The sequence below is a fragment of the Scomber scombrus genome, chromosome 6, assembly GCF_963691925.1.
Source record: "Scomber scombrus chromosome 6, fScoSco1.1, whole genome shotgun sequence".
In the NCBI taxonomy this organism is placed as follows: domain Eukaryota; kingdom Metazoa; phylum Chordata; class Actinopteri; order Scombriformes; family Scombridae; genus Scomber; species Scomber scombrus.
In genome coordinates this window covers 21,523,037-21,540,140 of record NC_084975.1, presented here as the reverse complement: position 1 = coordinate 21,540,140, position 17,104 = coordinate 21,523,037, and the positions used below count along the sequence as shown (strand labels likewise).

Genomic DNA, 17,104 nt, shown 5'->3' with positions numbered 1-17,104 from the left:
GGTCCTATGTGACTTGTAGTCCCAGCTGGGCAGATTTGACTTGTTTGGAGAATTGTCAAAGGAGTGAATAAGATTGACATCCAGGATGAGCCTCCACATTGTTGTGGCAATTTACCTCATGCACTTAACTTCAATAAAGAGAGAGACAACTCTCACTATAGTATTTTCACATTTTCTTTGTGTTCCACGATCTGACTGTGCCATGGTTTTGCTCCGTCCTCTGCACGACGTACCAGGAGCATTTCAGAAGTGCAGCATAGCATACTATGGGCAAGCAATCCACCTTTTAAATTAAGTTGTACTGTTAATGCAGTAATTATGGCAGCTGCCTTCATGCTAACGCAACTACTGCGTTAGCAGCACAACCAAACCGCCTGATTTTGTTAACTTGTTAAAATGTGGTTGATTTGGTCATTTTCCTTGATTTTCTTGATTGTGCTTCTACTGTGGGTCAGTAGGCTACGTAGTTAAATGGTCTCTTTATTTGTGTTTATTCCTGAAATACAATCAGGAATCTGCATTGGTTGTTTTATTTTAAAAATTGACAGGATGTGCTATGCTGTTTCTGTGTCTGACTTCCTGTCCAGCTCTATCTGTTCTGTGGAGCTTGACGTGGCTTTGAAGCAGCTTCCATTGAAAATAGCCTTGGTATTTATAGCGCAGCGGAGCATAGAGCCGCTTCTGGGGTGCTTCTGAAACGTGCCGCAGCATGCTTAGTGGGATCACAATCATTGACTAGAGTGGCAGTGAACAGCTCTGGAGGCCAAGTTGATGCCGGAATGCATCCGCGCCTGGTGGAATCAAGGGGTAATCCCCGAACAGTGGGGCAAATACTTCTTAATCTGTTTCACACCAAACTCTAGGAGTTGTTGTGATTACTCTATGCATGATCATACTCAGACATGGCAGGATCTGGTTCATAATAAAAAGATGTTCTTTGTTTCTCTCACACACAGGAACATACTGTTCAGACACACACACACACGATTTCTGTGACTATCACAAAGCATTTTAACCTTTCACAAGTTCATACAAGCATTTATATATATTCATTCAATAATGTCCCTCACATTTCCCCCCTTTTGAATATTCTTAATCTATTAAATCATAAATCATTGTAGAGAGCATATATAAGGAGTCAGATTTTTGTTTTATTGATAAATTTCCCTCACACCGCACATGCAATCTGTTAACTGTCCTGTACAATTTTCACTTATTGAATGATAATGGCCCATCATACCTATTGCATATCACCCATTTACTTAGATAATCATGCACAGAAACATAACTCTCGCTCACTCTGAGTTGAATATGTTCATTAAGCATGCTGTCTCATGAATGTATTCAGTAAAATTGCTCACACACTAGGCACGTCAACACATCTTAAATATATACTGGGTAGTACAATACCTCAACTACGTCTTTTTATTGAGTTTGTGAGGCATAAAAAACTATACAAAGAAAACATTAAGAGTTTAAAGTATCAACCAGAGGTTTTCCTGGAAAACAACAAAATAAACTGGGTTCATTATTTCCTCTTCTGGCATTTCAGTTTATATTTGCTCATCTCAAAGGAGAAGTAAACTGAACAAGAAAAGTTTAGCATAAAGTAATATCTAGGTTTCAGCTCTTGGGAATGAAACAGTAGAGACACACAAGCTTTATTGTGCCAAACTTGGTAGTCAGGACCTTCTTGTGAACCATGTTTGTTTGGTGGAGTAGATCATTAATTCCAACAATGATAAACATCTTGAAGTCTTTGAGTTTCTGTTGTTGTTTGTCACTGGAGACTTGTTAAGGCATTCTGGGATGGGACTTAAGCCAGTTGCTCCATCTATATTGCCTATGATCACAAACATCATTGAAATGTGTATTATTATCAGTGTTACATTCTAGGTGCTATATAAAGCACTATATATGACCTGATCAAAATCATTGCCACATATATATATATATATATATATATATCTCACACAGTATTCCCCACAGGGCCTTCTAGCCATAATTGCAGCTGCTTGCCGTATCAATTTTGACTCATGGAAGGTTTACAAGGTGATTAAAGCAAATGGGCTAATAAAAAACTAGGCAACACAGTGCAACGCGTGCTTGCTGCCTACTTACAGCCCCAGGCCCAGCCCAAATGTAATCAATGTATCCCATAAAACTCACATTTTCTTCTTTTCATCTGAGATCAGGTGCACAATCCAATATACAGCACATTTTATAGGTATAACAAATGTTTGTCACTCTTATTTTTGAGGCTAGGTTGTAAATTTGTAATTGAGTTCTTTGCACCCGCTGCCAAAAGTTGTTATGTGTAATACTGGAGCATTAAAGCATAAAGCATTCTGACATTTACCAGTCTGGTTTTGTCAGTGGACGATTGTTTTGAGACAGTTGGGTTATCAGAGAGTCACTCAATATGTTCAACAGAGTGTCCCTTTAAAGTTTTTCGTCCACCGTGATTATCTTGTGTGGCACTGAAGCTGCTCATCTTGTTAGGCCGTTAAAATGCTGTTTTGTTCAGTGACTGAAGGAAACATAATAGAACTACATTGTTCAATGTTGGGGGGTTTGTCTGTCAAGAGCAGGAAGCAAATTATGTGGATATGCTGTTATTAACAAGGGGCTTTACTTTTATCACACACACTCCAGCTACAGTGAAAGCCCTTGACAAATCCTTTATTCGTCAGATTCCACAAAGAGACAAAGACAAAAGGCGAGGAAAATCCTGTCACTTCGAGGTATAAAAAGCATTTAAGAGAAAATGTGGAAAAAGATCTTGCTTACGCCCAACTCTCCGCCTTTTTCTATTTATCTGCCTCCCTGTCTGTCTGTCTTTCCCTCTCATTCTTCCTCTATCTGTCTCCCCTGACAGCTGTCATTCTCTGCATACAATGGACCAGGATTACTATGAAGGGACAGATTACCTCTCCCCTGTTCCAGCGGATGGAGAGAGGACAGAGGAGTTTGAATATGAGGTAAGAATTGCACTTGACATCTGCTAACTAGAGCCTGATATATTCACCAGCATGGTCAGTACTATCAGCTGATTTTAGTTTCTCACAGACCCACAGTATGTTCTCAGATCCCTTAAATAAGAAATCTCAGTACAGATACAGTATGTTAAATACAGAAAGTAAAATTGAGTCACCATTACAGAGTTCATACACTACATTTGCTTTCTTGCAGAGAGTTAGATGAGAAGATCAATTCCACACTCAGATGAGAGAGTGGTTTCTATCCTGTCATCTAACTCTTGGCAAAAAAATCAAATAAGAGTAAAATGCTAAAGTATTCCTTTAATAACCACATTTAAGACAAGCTTAAAAAACAAATATCAACCTGTGTGTCGTTATGAGGTTTTATTTTAACTCTGTTATTGATTTGGCTGTCCATCCACCTCAAAAATCCATAGGAACAAAGTACTTAAAGTTTTGCAAAAAAATGAGAAATACACACCTAACCCCTGCAACACATGGACACACATTCCCTTAACAGTCCATATTTAATGATGCTTATCATTTATTGGAAGAACTCAAACACTAATTGACTCTACAGGCAGATCCTAGAGTTGAATTACTGACAGATTATCAGCCACAATGCAGACAGCTTGAAAAAGCTCTTACTTCCACTGACAATGATGACACGCCGCCATTTCTCCATTTCACGTCTTTTTCTTTTTATAAGAGAAACCAGAAAAACTGATACCTGAGACTTGCTAATTGTTTTCACAACTCTGGAAAGAAAAAAGTTAGAAAAGTTAACTCTGAGCTTGATCAGAACCAATTAAAGTGAGGTGTGTGCAGCAGGTGCTAATAAGATATATAAAAAAGATTTCGTTGCTTCTGCATCTTACTAGAGTGTAAGTAACAGGAGCAGCTGGATAGGTGATGTTACTAAAGCTTTTGATCTCTCACACATACAGATATACATACAGATGCACTGATTCAACTGTGACAGGAAGAGATAAACAGACTCTGTCTCCACTCTCCACTTTGGACCAGTATTCTTTATTTCCGAGTCATTGAGGTGCAAGCATATTGTAAGCGAGGGCTCTGGCTGGTCTGATCTATGATGATTGCTCACTCCCTCCTCTTATTTGTTTCATTTGAATTAGTTCTGAATGCTTCCACCCACTGAGCTTGAGCTGTGTCTTCACATCCTAAAGAGATTTGTGCACCCACTTGGATCACAGAGGCCCCAGTGTCAAATCGGAACAAATATAATATATTAAAGCCTTTCTTTATGCCTCATTGCTATTAACAAATCCTATTATACTGTGTATGCTTTGCAGCCTGCACCGTTCTTTTATTTCATGCTCTGGGAGTTAGATACCACGCTAATGCAGACCCACTTACTGTATGTCAACTAAAAATGCTATGAAGGGGGATGTGGCTGAAAGCCACTTTCAATGTCGACCTGATCCCTCACTTCCTGTTGAAGTAGAGAAAAGAGAATGAAGGAAAGACATTTCATTGAATTACCTGTGTTAGATGAAAAAGCGCAGTGGGGGACAGCAGTTTGCCATTACATCACAGAGAATTCACCTTTCTAATACACACGGACATTGATGTTTCCTTTTGGGTAATCAGTATTTGAGAGTTCTTTAGTACACTGGTTGATGAGGTGCAGAGATGCCAGATGTCACCAAAGTATACATTCACAGTATTTTTCCATAACCTTCTCCCCATATCTCCCTACTATATTCCTCTCAGCATGCGGATTTCTTATTTAGCAAGACTGGGTCAAAACCTGGTATATGGCTGGACCATGTATGAAACGCTAGAGGGCTTTTAATTTTACCGTCAGACATGGATATCACAGCATTTTATTTAGTTTATTTATTTGTATAGCGCTTTTTCATACAAAAAAACATTAAAAATACTTAAAATACATTGCACCATATTTTTTGGTGGAGAATAGTGCTGTTATGACAAGGGTTGGGTTAAGATTCAGGCTACTTTTTACATGTCTTAGATATTATTTCATTTACTTAATGCAACTAACTATCAAATGAATCATGAATGCTAAGTGTAAATGACCACAATACAGTGTGTTTAAAGTTTGTGTGTAAAGTTTGCATTAATATTCATTATATTGATTTGATTTCTTTTACCGTGAATGTTAAAGTGCTTTACTTTGAGAAGATAATAGACATTTGACAGTAAGCCACACTGGCAGCTTCTCAAATAGGCATCATTTGGAATAACTGACATATTGGGAATATAAATGATTACCTTTTCACCTGAAAGAGTATTAAAACTTGACACACAAAATGACACAGTAACAGTCCTGCAGTTAAAATTACAGCCATTGCTGTTGGTTTGTGCAAAATGCATTCAGGGATACTTAGCTTTGGCTTATCAATGGTGTAACTTCATCACTCAGTCTGTCAGTGTCTCTGTGAGTAAGTGACAGACAGATACAGTTATAGGCCTGAGTCCTGTCTGACTTAATGAGCTAGGTAATGAGAGTTTAAGACTGTCTCTGCCACTGATGGTTAAGACTGAACAAACCCCTAGTCTATAATGTCCCCTTTCTTCTCTGATGGTTGGCTTGTTTGGATTAATGAAACACACATGCCATATCTCATAGCTAGAATTTCACACAGACACATCACAAATTTCCTTGGATCCCTTAATGTGCATATGGCCACAACACCATGTTAGTGACCATTTCTTTTGATTTGTTCTGGTGAGTTCTGAAGAAAAGAAGCACTTCAAGCTCAGAGATAGCCTTCCTTCGCTTCCTGCCTGTGCTACCAATCCATGCATTTGTGACTGCTTTTTCAATTACTGATAATCAAAGGCGTGATTATTATGACAGCATCCAATGTGCTTTGATGGTGGGTGGCAATCTTCCCCCTAAATCACGCCATTGCAGTCATTAATTTACTGTCAGCCCTCATCCGTGGGCCATGCTGCAATCTCCTGAGAGGCAGAGAGCTTGTCGGGAAAATGGAGGGGAAAAAATCAAAAGGCAAGAGCAGGGACAGACATTGGTGATTGTCTGTGTGATAGATCAGAAGACAGCATCCTTTTACTGTAGCATCTGATTGTGAGTGGGTGTTTTTCTGCACAATATTGTCTCAAAACAAGAAACTGAAAGAATATTTGGTAAATAAAAATGTACACGCACACTATGTGTCCCGTATGGTAAACACACAAGTGCATGTTTGATGTTTCATCCAACATGCTGTAATTGTAACAATTCAATTTCTCTGATCATTTAGCCACAAGTCTCCTACATTAGATCTAGTCATTAATTAGTCAGAAGTAACTTTAGGCTTGTTTCTCAGAGCCAGATAGGGATGATGTAGCACCTGCTCACACCTCTACTTTGTCTCAGCATCAGCAATTAATTTGTGTGGTTTATTTTTAGATAGATGTCTTCGAGACATTGCAAGTGGTTTCAATATTTCCCACAACTTCCTTGCATTATGTTACCATGCAAGATGTGTGCGTTCTCCATAGCTCCAATTACCTCCATGACTGCTTCATTGCATCAGGATATGTGCCACTTTCATAATATCTCTACCAAGAATAACATTGGTAGCTCATTAGTAACATTTTAATACAGCTAATGATAATGATTGATGATGATTTTTGCAGTTTACTCTGTTCAGGTAGTCAGCACCAAAGCTTTGCTCGATTGTCCCTCTTTCATGTTGTATCCTTACATATCAGCCAGGATTTGAAGTTGTCATCACTTCCGAGACAGTCAATTAAAGATCTGAGCTGCCCGTCAGGTGGAGGCTGTTGAGAAAGATAAAACGACAAAGCTCAGATGATGCCGTTTTTCATGAGCTCTTTTTCTCTTTGTCTGTGAGAATGTGTGTGCTCTGCTGAGTATACTTGGGTGTGTTTGTGTGTGTGTAAGCACATGGTTTGTGCAGCAGTTACTCTTTTGTGTTTGTGCATTGTACATGTGTGTGTGAGTAGCCCAGCAGCAGCAGGTCCCTGAGAAGTGCAGGGAGGAATGAGTGGCAGGGGAGAAGGAGAAAATGGGAATTGTGTCTGTAGGTGTGTGTGTGTGTGTGTGTGTGTGTGTGTGTGTGTGTGTGTGTGTGTGTGTGTGTGTGTGTGTGTGTGTGTGTGTGTGTGTGTGTGTGTGTGTGTGTGTGTGTGTGTGTGTGTGTGTGTGTGTGTGTGTGTGTGTGTGTGTGTGTGTGAGAGAGGAAGTCAGGGGGGGTCATGAACAGCTTAAAAGGGGTAACCAGAAGCACCAGGTGGTGGCTCTCTGGCAGTGGTATTGGCCTTTCCCCCTCCTCTTCCCCCCCTAAAGTCCTGCCACATCTGACACGTGTAACCAGCCAACACACACTTGTCACAGAGGAAATGAATCTCTCTGTTTCTGTGTGAGACCCCAGTGAGCCCCACCAGAGCCCTCGCCCAGCCTCATTTCTATCTGCCCCCTCCATCCTCACTCTCTACTCAACCACCTCACTCCTGCTGCTGAGAGCCAGCGCGTTTCTGCTCTAATGAAGACCTTGGGAGGAGAGGCCATTTCACACTTGATTCCCTCCAACACCCTTGATATGTTTCAGTATTTGAAGACAGAGCACAGGCTGGGCTGTTTGGTGTTTGGCGTTTGGCTGAACCGCTGTTGCGTTTGGCTGAAACTGAGTGCGAAATGGCTTATGTACGTTAAGCGTCTGCAAGTTTCGGAGACATTTGAAATTGGAATTTGTGTTTGGTTCCATATTCAACACATATTTTGATATTAGATGAAGGGTAAGTGTGCCATTCACTCAAGTTGTTGCTGCAGTTAATCAAGTCTCACTTCCCGTGTGTTTGTATTTATGAACTGACGCCAGGGTACTAAGCTATGTTCCAAGTGGCTCGAGGGAAATTCAACGACCGCTGATTTGTAAGTCAATAGTTTGTTGATCTCTCCCCAAGGGAAGATGAGGAATACTTTAGTGTTGCAGCAAATATGTATATCTGCTAGCATTAGCATAATTATAGTTTATTTATAGTCTCATATTCTATAACTTGGCAGCTCCTTGAAAGAAAAACACTTGAGGTCCTCTGACATTTATCAAAGCCCCACTAGTCAAACCCTGTGAGCTGAGAATGTCTTTCATGATCAAACACTTTTTAGACTCAAAAACTTCAGACGATAGTTTGCAATCTAGACTCAGTAAGCATCTCAAAAACAAGTAGGATTTTTGTGCTTAGACTTGAGTGGAGTGGAACAGACCCTTGTGTTTGTGTGGCCATTATGGTGGCAACATTTTAGTGTTATGGTAACTGTATATAACTGTATACTTTTATATGATTGTTTTGATTTTTTCTTTGACGGTTACATCATGTTTATGAGTCAAGGTCAAATCAAGGATATAAATCTGTTGCAACACCACTGTTTTAGCTAGGCTTTATTTTGTGAGCAGAACACACACCATTAGCTCCATTTATAACCCATTCAACTCTATGACAAGTGGGCAAACTTCATCTTAGTGCTGCAACAATGAGTCAATCGATTAATAGATTGACAGAAAATAAATCTGCAACTATTTTGATAATCAAGTAATTGTTTACCAAAAATTATCTGGTTGCAGCTTCTTAAATGTGAGAATTGGCAGTTTTTTTTCACATATATAACAACTGAATACCTTAAAAGTCTGGGCCAATGGTCGGACAAAACTAGCAAATTGAAGGCATCACAATGGACTGTTGGCAATGGTAAACTGCATTTTTAAACAATTTTTTAACATTTCACAGGCTGAACAATTAATCAAAAAAACTATCTGCAGATTAATTTAGAATAAAAATAATTATTAGTTCCAGCCCTACATCATCTGCTGAGGAAGATTGTGTAATATGAGCGAAAGCTCCACAACGGTTACCAAATTGACTTTGTGGTGAAATTTATGTCCTCTATGTCCAGGTGCACTCAGAGATAATGACTTACCACACTATGCTTGTCATTGCACTTGCACAGTTAAAATAGGGCACTTACCCATGTTTTTACATTTGATGTGTTTTCCCTCTTATCTGCATAGGAAGTGGAATTGTGTCGACTCAGCAGCCAAGAGAAGTTGGGGCTAACTCTGTGCTATAGGACAGATGAGGAAGAGGATGTGGCCATCTATGTCAGTGAGGTGAGTAGATATCCTGACTTATCCTGGATAGACGTCCTATCCTTCATCCAAGACCACAAGTGTTGCATCTTTTAACTTGGCATTACCTTTTCATACTTGCGTTTTTGCAGTGGGAACTCTGTAAACACTGAATCCTCTCTTTCATCTTTTCCCTCTGTGCCTTGCTCCTGGAGATACTGTAGAAAAGAAATCCTTTTTTCCTTGCCAACCAGCAGAATTAGGACTGCTAGCTGTTTGAAAATACTAATACTCTTGGGACAAAAGGTATATGCATATTCTAAAGATTCTTTCTATATTTCAGTTCTTTGAATTGTTCCATTTGCATATAATATGCTATTGAAGTAGCTGATCATAGTGCCTCAGTTAACATGCTTAAACAACTGAGAAAGCTATATTCCCAAGACTAAATCAATACTGGCATTTAATATTCATCTTCCATTTTATGATTTCCTTTAGTATTCATGTGAGCAAAGCAGGTTTCTCTGTTGGGAAGAGTCATATTAAAATTGAACTGTTATCAACCACAAATTATATTATTGAGCAGTTTTGCAGTGTTCTAAATGCATGATTACAACACAAAATGAATGCCAAGACAGAAAAAGAAAGTTTTCACGTCTTATCGGAGTTGTTCATCTAGTCCTTTCATAACAGCTGACATCAACAAACAGGTTGTGAGATACATGTTAGCCAAGAAACTCAATTTATCTCCCACTTGTTGGAAGCACAGGAATTGCTGTTCTCTATTCAGCTCAACTTTCTCTCAGATTCGTTTGAAGTTGACTTGGACCCCGCAAGGTGTTCGCTTTGAGAGCTGAGCGGAATATAAATCACTGTGGTCTGTGGCTCCTGGCAGCATCCTTAAGTGATCGCTCTGCAAAAAAGTAGGGCTAAGAGGAATGTGCTGCATTTAGATGAGGTGGCTAGTGTCACTGTACATAAGATGTGTTAGAGAGGTGTTATGTCTTCTGATCTTGCATAAGTAGTGAGAACATGGAGTAAAGAACAATACAAGGTCATTTTAAAACAAGCTGAATTTCCCAACTTCATAGCTATTGTTGAATGGCCACATTGTGTTTTTCCTGACATTCAAGTGTATTTACCTTTGTATCAATTGCTTCTCACAATATGGTCTTAAATAATTCAGGAGAGCAAGAGAAGACAAAGCACATTTACTCAGACCACCCATAAATCCATTTTCTACACTTGTTAAATTCTACTCAGGGTCACAGGGGATGGAATTTATCCCAGCATGCATAGGGTAAAATGGCAGGGTCCATCCTACACAGGTCGCTAGTCTATCGCAGGGCGACCTGTATTGCGACACAAACACACTCATTCACACCAATGAGCAATTTAAAGTTTTCAGTCCACCTAACATCTGTGAACTTTGGGAAGAAATGGGATCACCTGGGGGTAAAATAAGCAAACTCCACACAGAAAAAGATAGTAAAACCGAAAATCTTCTTGTTGTGTGACAAAATCGTAACCACAGTCATTTCTCCTCTCTTACACAGCTTTATAAATCCTCCATTTCCCTGTTATTTTTACAGTTGTGGATGTTTCAGGGTTTGGGGTAATCTCACCATAATGCATAAATATTGCCCTCAGTTTCCTCTGTTCCCTCCAGTCCTACCCCCATTCCTTTCTGGTGACCTTCCTACCAATTTAATGAATGGTCCCTGTGTGTAGGAGTGGACCATCATGAAGATGCAGTGCTACAGCACCTCACCATCTCCAGAGATCCCAGCTTGATAGGAGAGAGTGAAACAAATAGCCCCAGACACCGATTGATTGGCTGATGAAAGAGTGTCCTGCCTCCTTGTTCACTAGCATTAGTTACAGGAGAAGCAGGTGCATCATGTACTGAGGTTGACTTACAAGCTATAGATGCTATATGTGGAGATTTAGACTCTTTCAACCTGCCAGAATATAATAAGTTCTTAGATCCACCCACCTCACTTAAGTGATAAAAGGTGATAACTCTATTCTTCGCAGCCTTTGTTCATCTTTCAGAATGAGGCTAAACTTACTTTGAAAACTTAGCAGAAAGCTGCAGAAAAGCCTTTTGACATCAAAGGTCTTCCCATGGCAGCACATCTATTGTGTGTCGCTCACATTGTTAATAACAGTCTAGACATGTCTAGCTGGATGACGTCTTCATAATGAGTTAAAACATTTTCAGGCACTCTGTGTTGAATGAACATTGAAAGAGACATTATGCTGTTTTCTCTACCTTTACAGATCAGTCCAAACAGCATCGCTGCCAAAGACGGACGCATCCGAGAGGGGGATCGCATTTTACAGGTACAATAGGGCTCTCTCTCTCACTTGCCCCCTCTACACCAGCTTTCATTAGATTCAACATAAAAACAGTTTCATTTTGTCACACTCAGCCACCGTTTCCCAGCATGAGAGCTCGTTCATTTTTAATGGCAGCACATTAAAGGGGGAACTCTCCCCCGCTGTGACTGTTAGAGGGGGAGAAATGCCCCCTTGGCTGTTTTAGTTACAAACTCAGCACCAACAGGGGTTTTTAAGAGTTCTGGTTCAGGAAGGTGCTGTGCTACAGCTTGCTGCCTCTTGTAGGGTAGCTGAGGGGCTATGACTGTTGTTAGCCCCTAGCCTCATCTTCAGGCCTAAGATCTAGGAGATTTCTGCATTTGATAAGAAGAAGTGGTTCTTAGGCTGAGGGCTGGATCATGTTGCCTCTATGTGTTAAATGTTGTTTTTAATGTAGGTGAGTCAGTGCTACTAATTCTAATGCTAAAGCTGAAATTTTGGTCATATGGGGCCAGTGAAACAAGCTGAAAACTTCTCACACATTAACCTTATTAAGTCAGTACACAATCTGCATACAGAGCAACACTAGTATTCATTTTGAGATGTTTTTCTTGAGATCTAATGAATGCCATGTCCATTCAGAAAGTGCTTCAGCCACATTTTTTAGATGTCCATCTCACGTGTGTCTGATAGAACAGATAAACGTCTGTTTTACTCAATACAGCTATCTACACAGAATGCATGTAGACACTATACATAGTATGCCTCCTATGTAGATCAGCATAACCCCAATATCACTCTTCTTTTAGCTCTGTTTTGATCACTAACAAACTGACAGATTGGTGGACTGGAAAACCAAAACAACAAGCTTAACGATTCTACACGAACACCTCAGAAAAATATCTGTCTATCTCTATAGCTTGCTAGGTGTTTCACTATGTTCACCTGCCAGTCACTTGGTGTGCCACCTGATGCAGTGGGTTTGTCAGGAAATGTTTGGAAAATACAGTTCCTTCCTGCCACGGCTGCTGCAAACAATGGTGAATATAGGGGAGTTTGCAGCTGGGAAAACCAAAACAAGCTAAAAGTGGCTAAAATGGTAAGTGGTAATTTTGAGTGGTACAAACAGGTCATGGGAAATTTTCTTGGAGTGTCATAATGACTCGGAGCTATGAATGGCAGTTGATCTGAAGGTCACAAATAAGCATTAAGTGTCTTTTAATTAGATTATTATAAGAAGGGAAACGTCAAAGGGAGAAGTGTATAATCTGTGTAAGTAATTGTTAGTTAGATGAGGGGGGCGGAGGCAAAAGCGCTGTTCGTCTAATTGTCTTCTGGTGTCTACCACGTCTTGTATGACTGATTTGAGCCAGGAGAGTGGGGTGTGTGTGTGTGTGTTTGTGAGGCAGACTAGTACTCTGGCACTATTAAACACCAGTGACAGGGCCATTACTCTGCCTGCAAAAAGATGGACGCCCCCTGTCAGTGGCCAGTTAATTGTACGGCTAGATGTATGTACACTGCCGGATACTCTGGAGAACACAACAGCTCCCTCGGCCCAGAGCCACTGTCCCATTCATAGTCACTGCTGGGCCTTGCCTCATATTAGAGAGCAGCACAGAATGTTTACAGTTTCCTCAGGAAAAGAAAGCTTTATTGTGGAGCGTCACTTGTACTGTGTTGCTTCTTTTCTCTAAAGGGCTTTTGTATGAATGATTCTGGCCTTGTGTGTGTATGGGCCTGTGTTCAAATGTTTGCATTTGTGTGTACAATACATGTTTGCTTGCTTTGCCGACTTAATATTAAATGTGGTAATCATGTTTGTATGTTTTCAGATTAATGGTCAAGATGTGCAGGACAGAGAGGAAGCAATGGCTGCACTCTCCAATGAAGAGTGCAGGAACATCTTACTGCTGGTTGCCAGACCTGAGATGCAGGTTAGAAATTACCTCACACTGACACACTGTGTCTTTCAGCCACTGACTTAAGCACCTGCTGGGTAAAGGAAGCACGGAATTCACAAATTACAGCCCTGAAGGTTTGTCATGTATAGAATATTTGCTCAGAGTAAACCTCATCAGTCTGTGGTAGATACCCCTCCTCTCTCCCTACTGTCACAACTACTCCTAGTAGAAGCCACCACTGAGACACCTCATCATGTTTTATTTTTATGTAGCGCCACTGTAATTGACTTCCAACGGTAAGCCATAAAAGCTAATGGCATGCTAATGTGGAGTGAGTTCAGGCCCAAGGCCGATGGCGAGTAAGCGAAAGGACTGCCGCAGTGCAGATGAGCCAGGAGCAATAGTAGACTCTTTGTAATTAAATGTGTCTCTAAGTTGTAAATCTGAACTCTTAAGATATGGATCCCATTTGGTTCACATCGAGCAGACAAATAGATGATAGATGGTGTAGAGCAAATAGGTCAAAGGTGACATTCCTGTGACCATTAACCTGCACTGACTTGATTTTAAAATTAGAAAGCATGTTTAAAAGTGGATGGGTAGCATTTTGTTAGACTGATACTGTACAGTAGGTCAGTGAAACTCCAGACCACACTGATGTTTGCAGTTTCTTATTTCAAAAACTAGCTTGATGTGTTTTTTCAAGAAAATCCCATTTGGGCACCCATTTGGAACACCCAATCATTTGTTTTGAGACACTATGTTGCCACAAGCTTTAGGTCTTGACAAATAATACTCGCCCCTTTCAGTATCCCTCTCTCTTCATATTTCCTCCTTCATTCACCCCTAGCTGGAGGAGGCCTGGCTGGATGATGAGCACAGTGAGTTCCTGGAGCAGCTGAAGATGGAAATGTTGGAGGAGCAGCAGAGAGAGGAGATGGAATTGGCTGCCCTTCAGGAGGAGCAGGAAAATGAACAGGTTAGACAGCAGAAAAACATATGCTTTGTGTTACTAGATTAATGAGTCAAGGCTGTGATGTGACTTCTAGAAATTCTGAAAAAGCCCATTTTTTCTTATTTGCTCCATTCAATAAGAATAAAAAAAAAATAAAAAAACTGAGCCAAAAAGAAAAAGATTCAAGTTAACTGTCCCGCTGACTACAGACCATAACACTTAGTTTTTTATTAACACCATACCATCAGCCTGACCAGTAATTGCTTTGACTCTATTAGGTTATTATTCACAGTCAATATTAACTTTTTCCTAGAGATCTAGCCAGTGGCAGGGATGGAATCAAACTCTTCATTGACTTTTCAGCAAACTGAGTGAAAACAAGCTTCGGCCTTTGAAATATGAATACAAAATAATGATTATGAATATTTATGAAAGGGGGCGAATAACTATTTAAATTCCAAACATTAGTAATCATCATTTAAAATTCTGTTTTGTTGGGAGGTTAGCATACCACAAAAATCCATGTAAATGTGACTTCAAAGACTTGGAAGAGAGGAAACAATCCCTGAAGTAACAGAGCTGTATATCCGAGTTGCACACAACAGCAAATGTAATCCTTCAGGAGAATGCAGAATAGGTTTGCACTTCTTGAACACTTAAATAGTTCAAGTGACTTTTTGTTGTATTTTGTCCTCATTCCATATTAAGAAATCTAAAAATGAAAACTAGACTTGCACAATTACAACTACATTACCATTTACATTTTTTATCACTTAAGACATTTTCAAACATACTTACAGAAATCAGATATATTTCACATGATAATAATCAAAACTGGCTAACATGCACAGTAAGTTTCCACTAAATGCAATAAGATAAAACACAATGATAAAAATAAAAAAATCTTCATATGGATCATTCATGGAAAGAAGTGTATCACATTTCCTGAGAAGTGTCAACATAGTATTTCAGGTTTTGTTTCTCTTATTAAATTGCAGAAAGAAGAAGATGACAAGCCCACCTGCTCCACACTGCATCATAAGGACAGTGTACTGAGTATCAAAGACAGAATTGAGAACTCAGAGCATAATGTCCTGGCACACATCCAAAAACGTCTGTCCCAGTGCCTGAGAGACAATCAGGACACACATTGTATCACCAGCTCCCAAGGGTTGGAGGACAAAGAGGATGAAGACGATGAGGAAACAGAGGGTGATCGTTTCCAGCAGCTCTTGGAGCTGAAGTGTCAGATTCGAAACAGCGGTGAGTACGACCTGTTCTACAGCCGCCGCAGCACCATTGAGTGCAGCATGGGGGAGCAGGGTGGCGTACAACACGAGCTACGCATGCTCAACGAGGAGCTGCGCAGCATCGAGCTTGAATGTCAGAACATCATGCAGGCCCACAAGCTTCGTATGGGCCAGCAGTCTCCTACCACAGGCCACTCTGCCCCCTCCACCAAAAACCAAAGCCTCCATCAGCCAACAAAGGGTAAACTGGCAGACATTAATGGGAGGCTGGAAAAATCGGACAAGGACAGCTCCAGTGCCTATAATACGGCGGAGAGTTCACGGAGCACCCCCTTGGCAATGGATCGCTCCCCAGAGCACTCGCTCCAGAGGATGGTCAGTCTCACCAACCAGAGAAACCTCTGCGGTGGCCTTGCCACTGGCCACTCACTTAGCCCGAGCCCCATCCCAGGATGCCGTGCTCCAATCTTGGGCAAGAACAGCAGCCCTGACCACAGCAATCCTTCTGAGTCAGACCAGACACCTCAGGCTGAGGAGGAAAGGAGTAGAAAATTAAAGCCATGTGCTTCCCAGATTCCTTACTTCTCCCCCTCCCACAGCTCCCAGCAACGACAGGTCAACATCCCAGCTCATGCCCGCCACTACCAGAGCTACATGCAGCTGATCCAGCAGCGTTCAGCTGTAGAGTATGCCCAGAGCCAGCTCAGCCTGCTCAGTGTCTGCAAAGAGCCTCAGAGGCCCATTAATGAGCCCAAGATGGAGTGGAAGGTAAAGATCCGCAGTGACGGCACACGCTACATCACCAAGAGGCCTGTGAGAGACAAGATCCTGAGGGAGCGAGCACTAAAGATTAAAGAAGAGCGTAGTGGGGGAATGACCACGGATGACGATGCAATGAGTGAAATGAAGATGGGGAGGTACTGGAGCAAAGAGGAAAGAAAGCAGCACCTGCTCAGGGCAAAGGAACAGAGGAAAAGACGAGAGTTCATGCAGCGCAGTCGGCTGGAAAGTTTGAAGGAGAACCCTCAGAGCAGCAGCGAGGGTCGAAAGGAAGTCAGCATTATTGAGCTCAGCCACAAAAAGATGATGAAAAAACGCAACAAGAAGATCCTGGACAACTGGATGACCATCCAGGAGCTGATGACCCATGGTACTAAGGCCCCTGAGGGAGCCAAGGTTCACAACGCCTTCTTATCAGTCACTACTGTATAAAATAAACCACACACATTCTACCCCATGCGGTATAATATAATTGCCTCGTTCAATGTGGCGTTTTTATGAGGACAATAGTAATATTTTTCACACTTTGTAACTCAAAAAGCATTTTGTAAAGAATTTATCAGTGGTGTCATGACATTTTCTTCATGTTTTCCAGAGTTGTTTTTCACATCACTCTGCGGGGAGAAAAACAACCTTTTTCTATGGAATTATTTTTATCACTTTACTCTGTATATGTTTATCTTTTCAATTGTTATTTTCATATTTATGTTATAACCATGACTCTAGAAAGTATGGGCTTTTTAAGAAAGGTTATTATTTTCTTTTGCATTATGTTTTACATACATACTTGCCAATTGCAAAACAGTGACTCAGTGGGTTTAATGCCTTT

General features: G+C 40.8%; 1 protein-coding gene across 1 annotated transcript in view; it reads left to right on the top strand.

Moving 5' to 3' along the window:
• The window catches only part of LOC133981396 (PDZ domain-containing RING finger protein 4-like), a 47,111-nt gene extending 30,404 nt beyond the window's left edge, over positions 1–16,707 (top strand). Inside the window, exons 3-8 of the mRNA XM_062420050.1 lie at positions 2,879–2,981; positions 9,008–9,106; positions 11,348–11,410; positions 13,222–13,323; positions 14,141–14,269; positions 15,244–16,707. Coding sequence (XP_062276034.1) covers positions 2,879–2,981; positions 9,008–9,106; positions 11,348–11,410; positions 13,222–13,323; positions 14,141–14,269; positions 15,244–16,707 — 1,960 coding nt within the window. The remainder of the gene's footprint in view (positions 1–2,878; positions 2,982–9,007; positions 9,107–11,347; positions 11,411–13,221; positions 13,324–14,140; positions 14,270–15,243) is intronic.
• Positions 16,708–17,104: the final 397 nt, after the last annotated feature.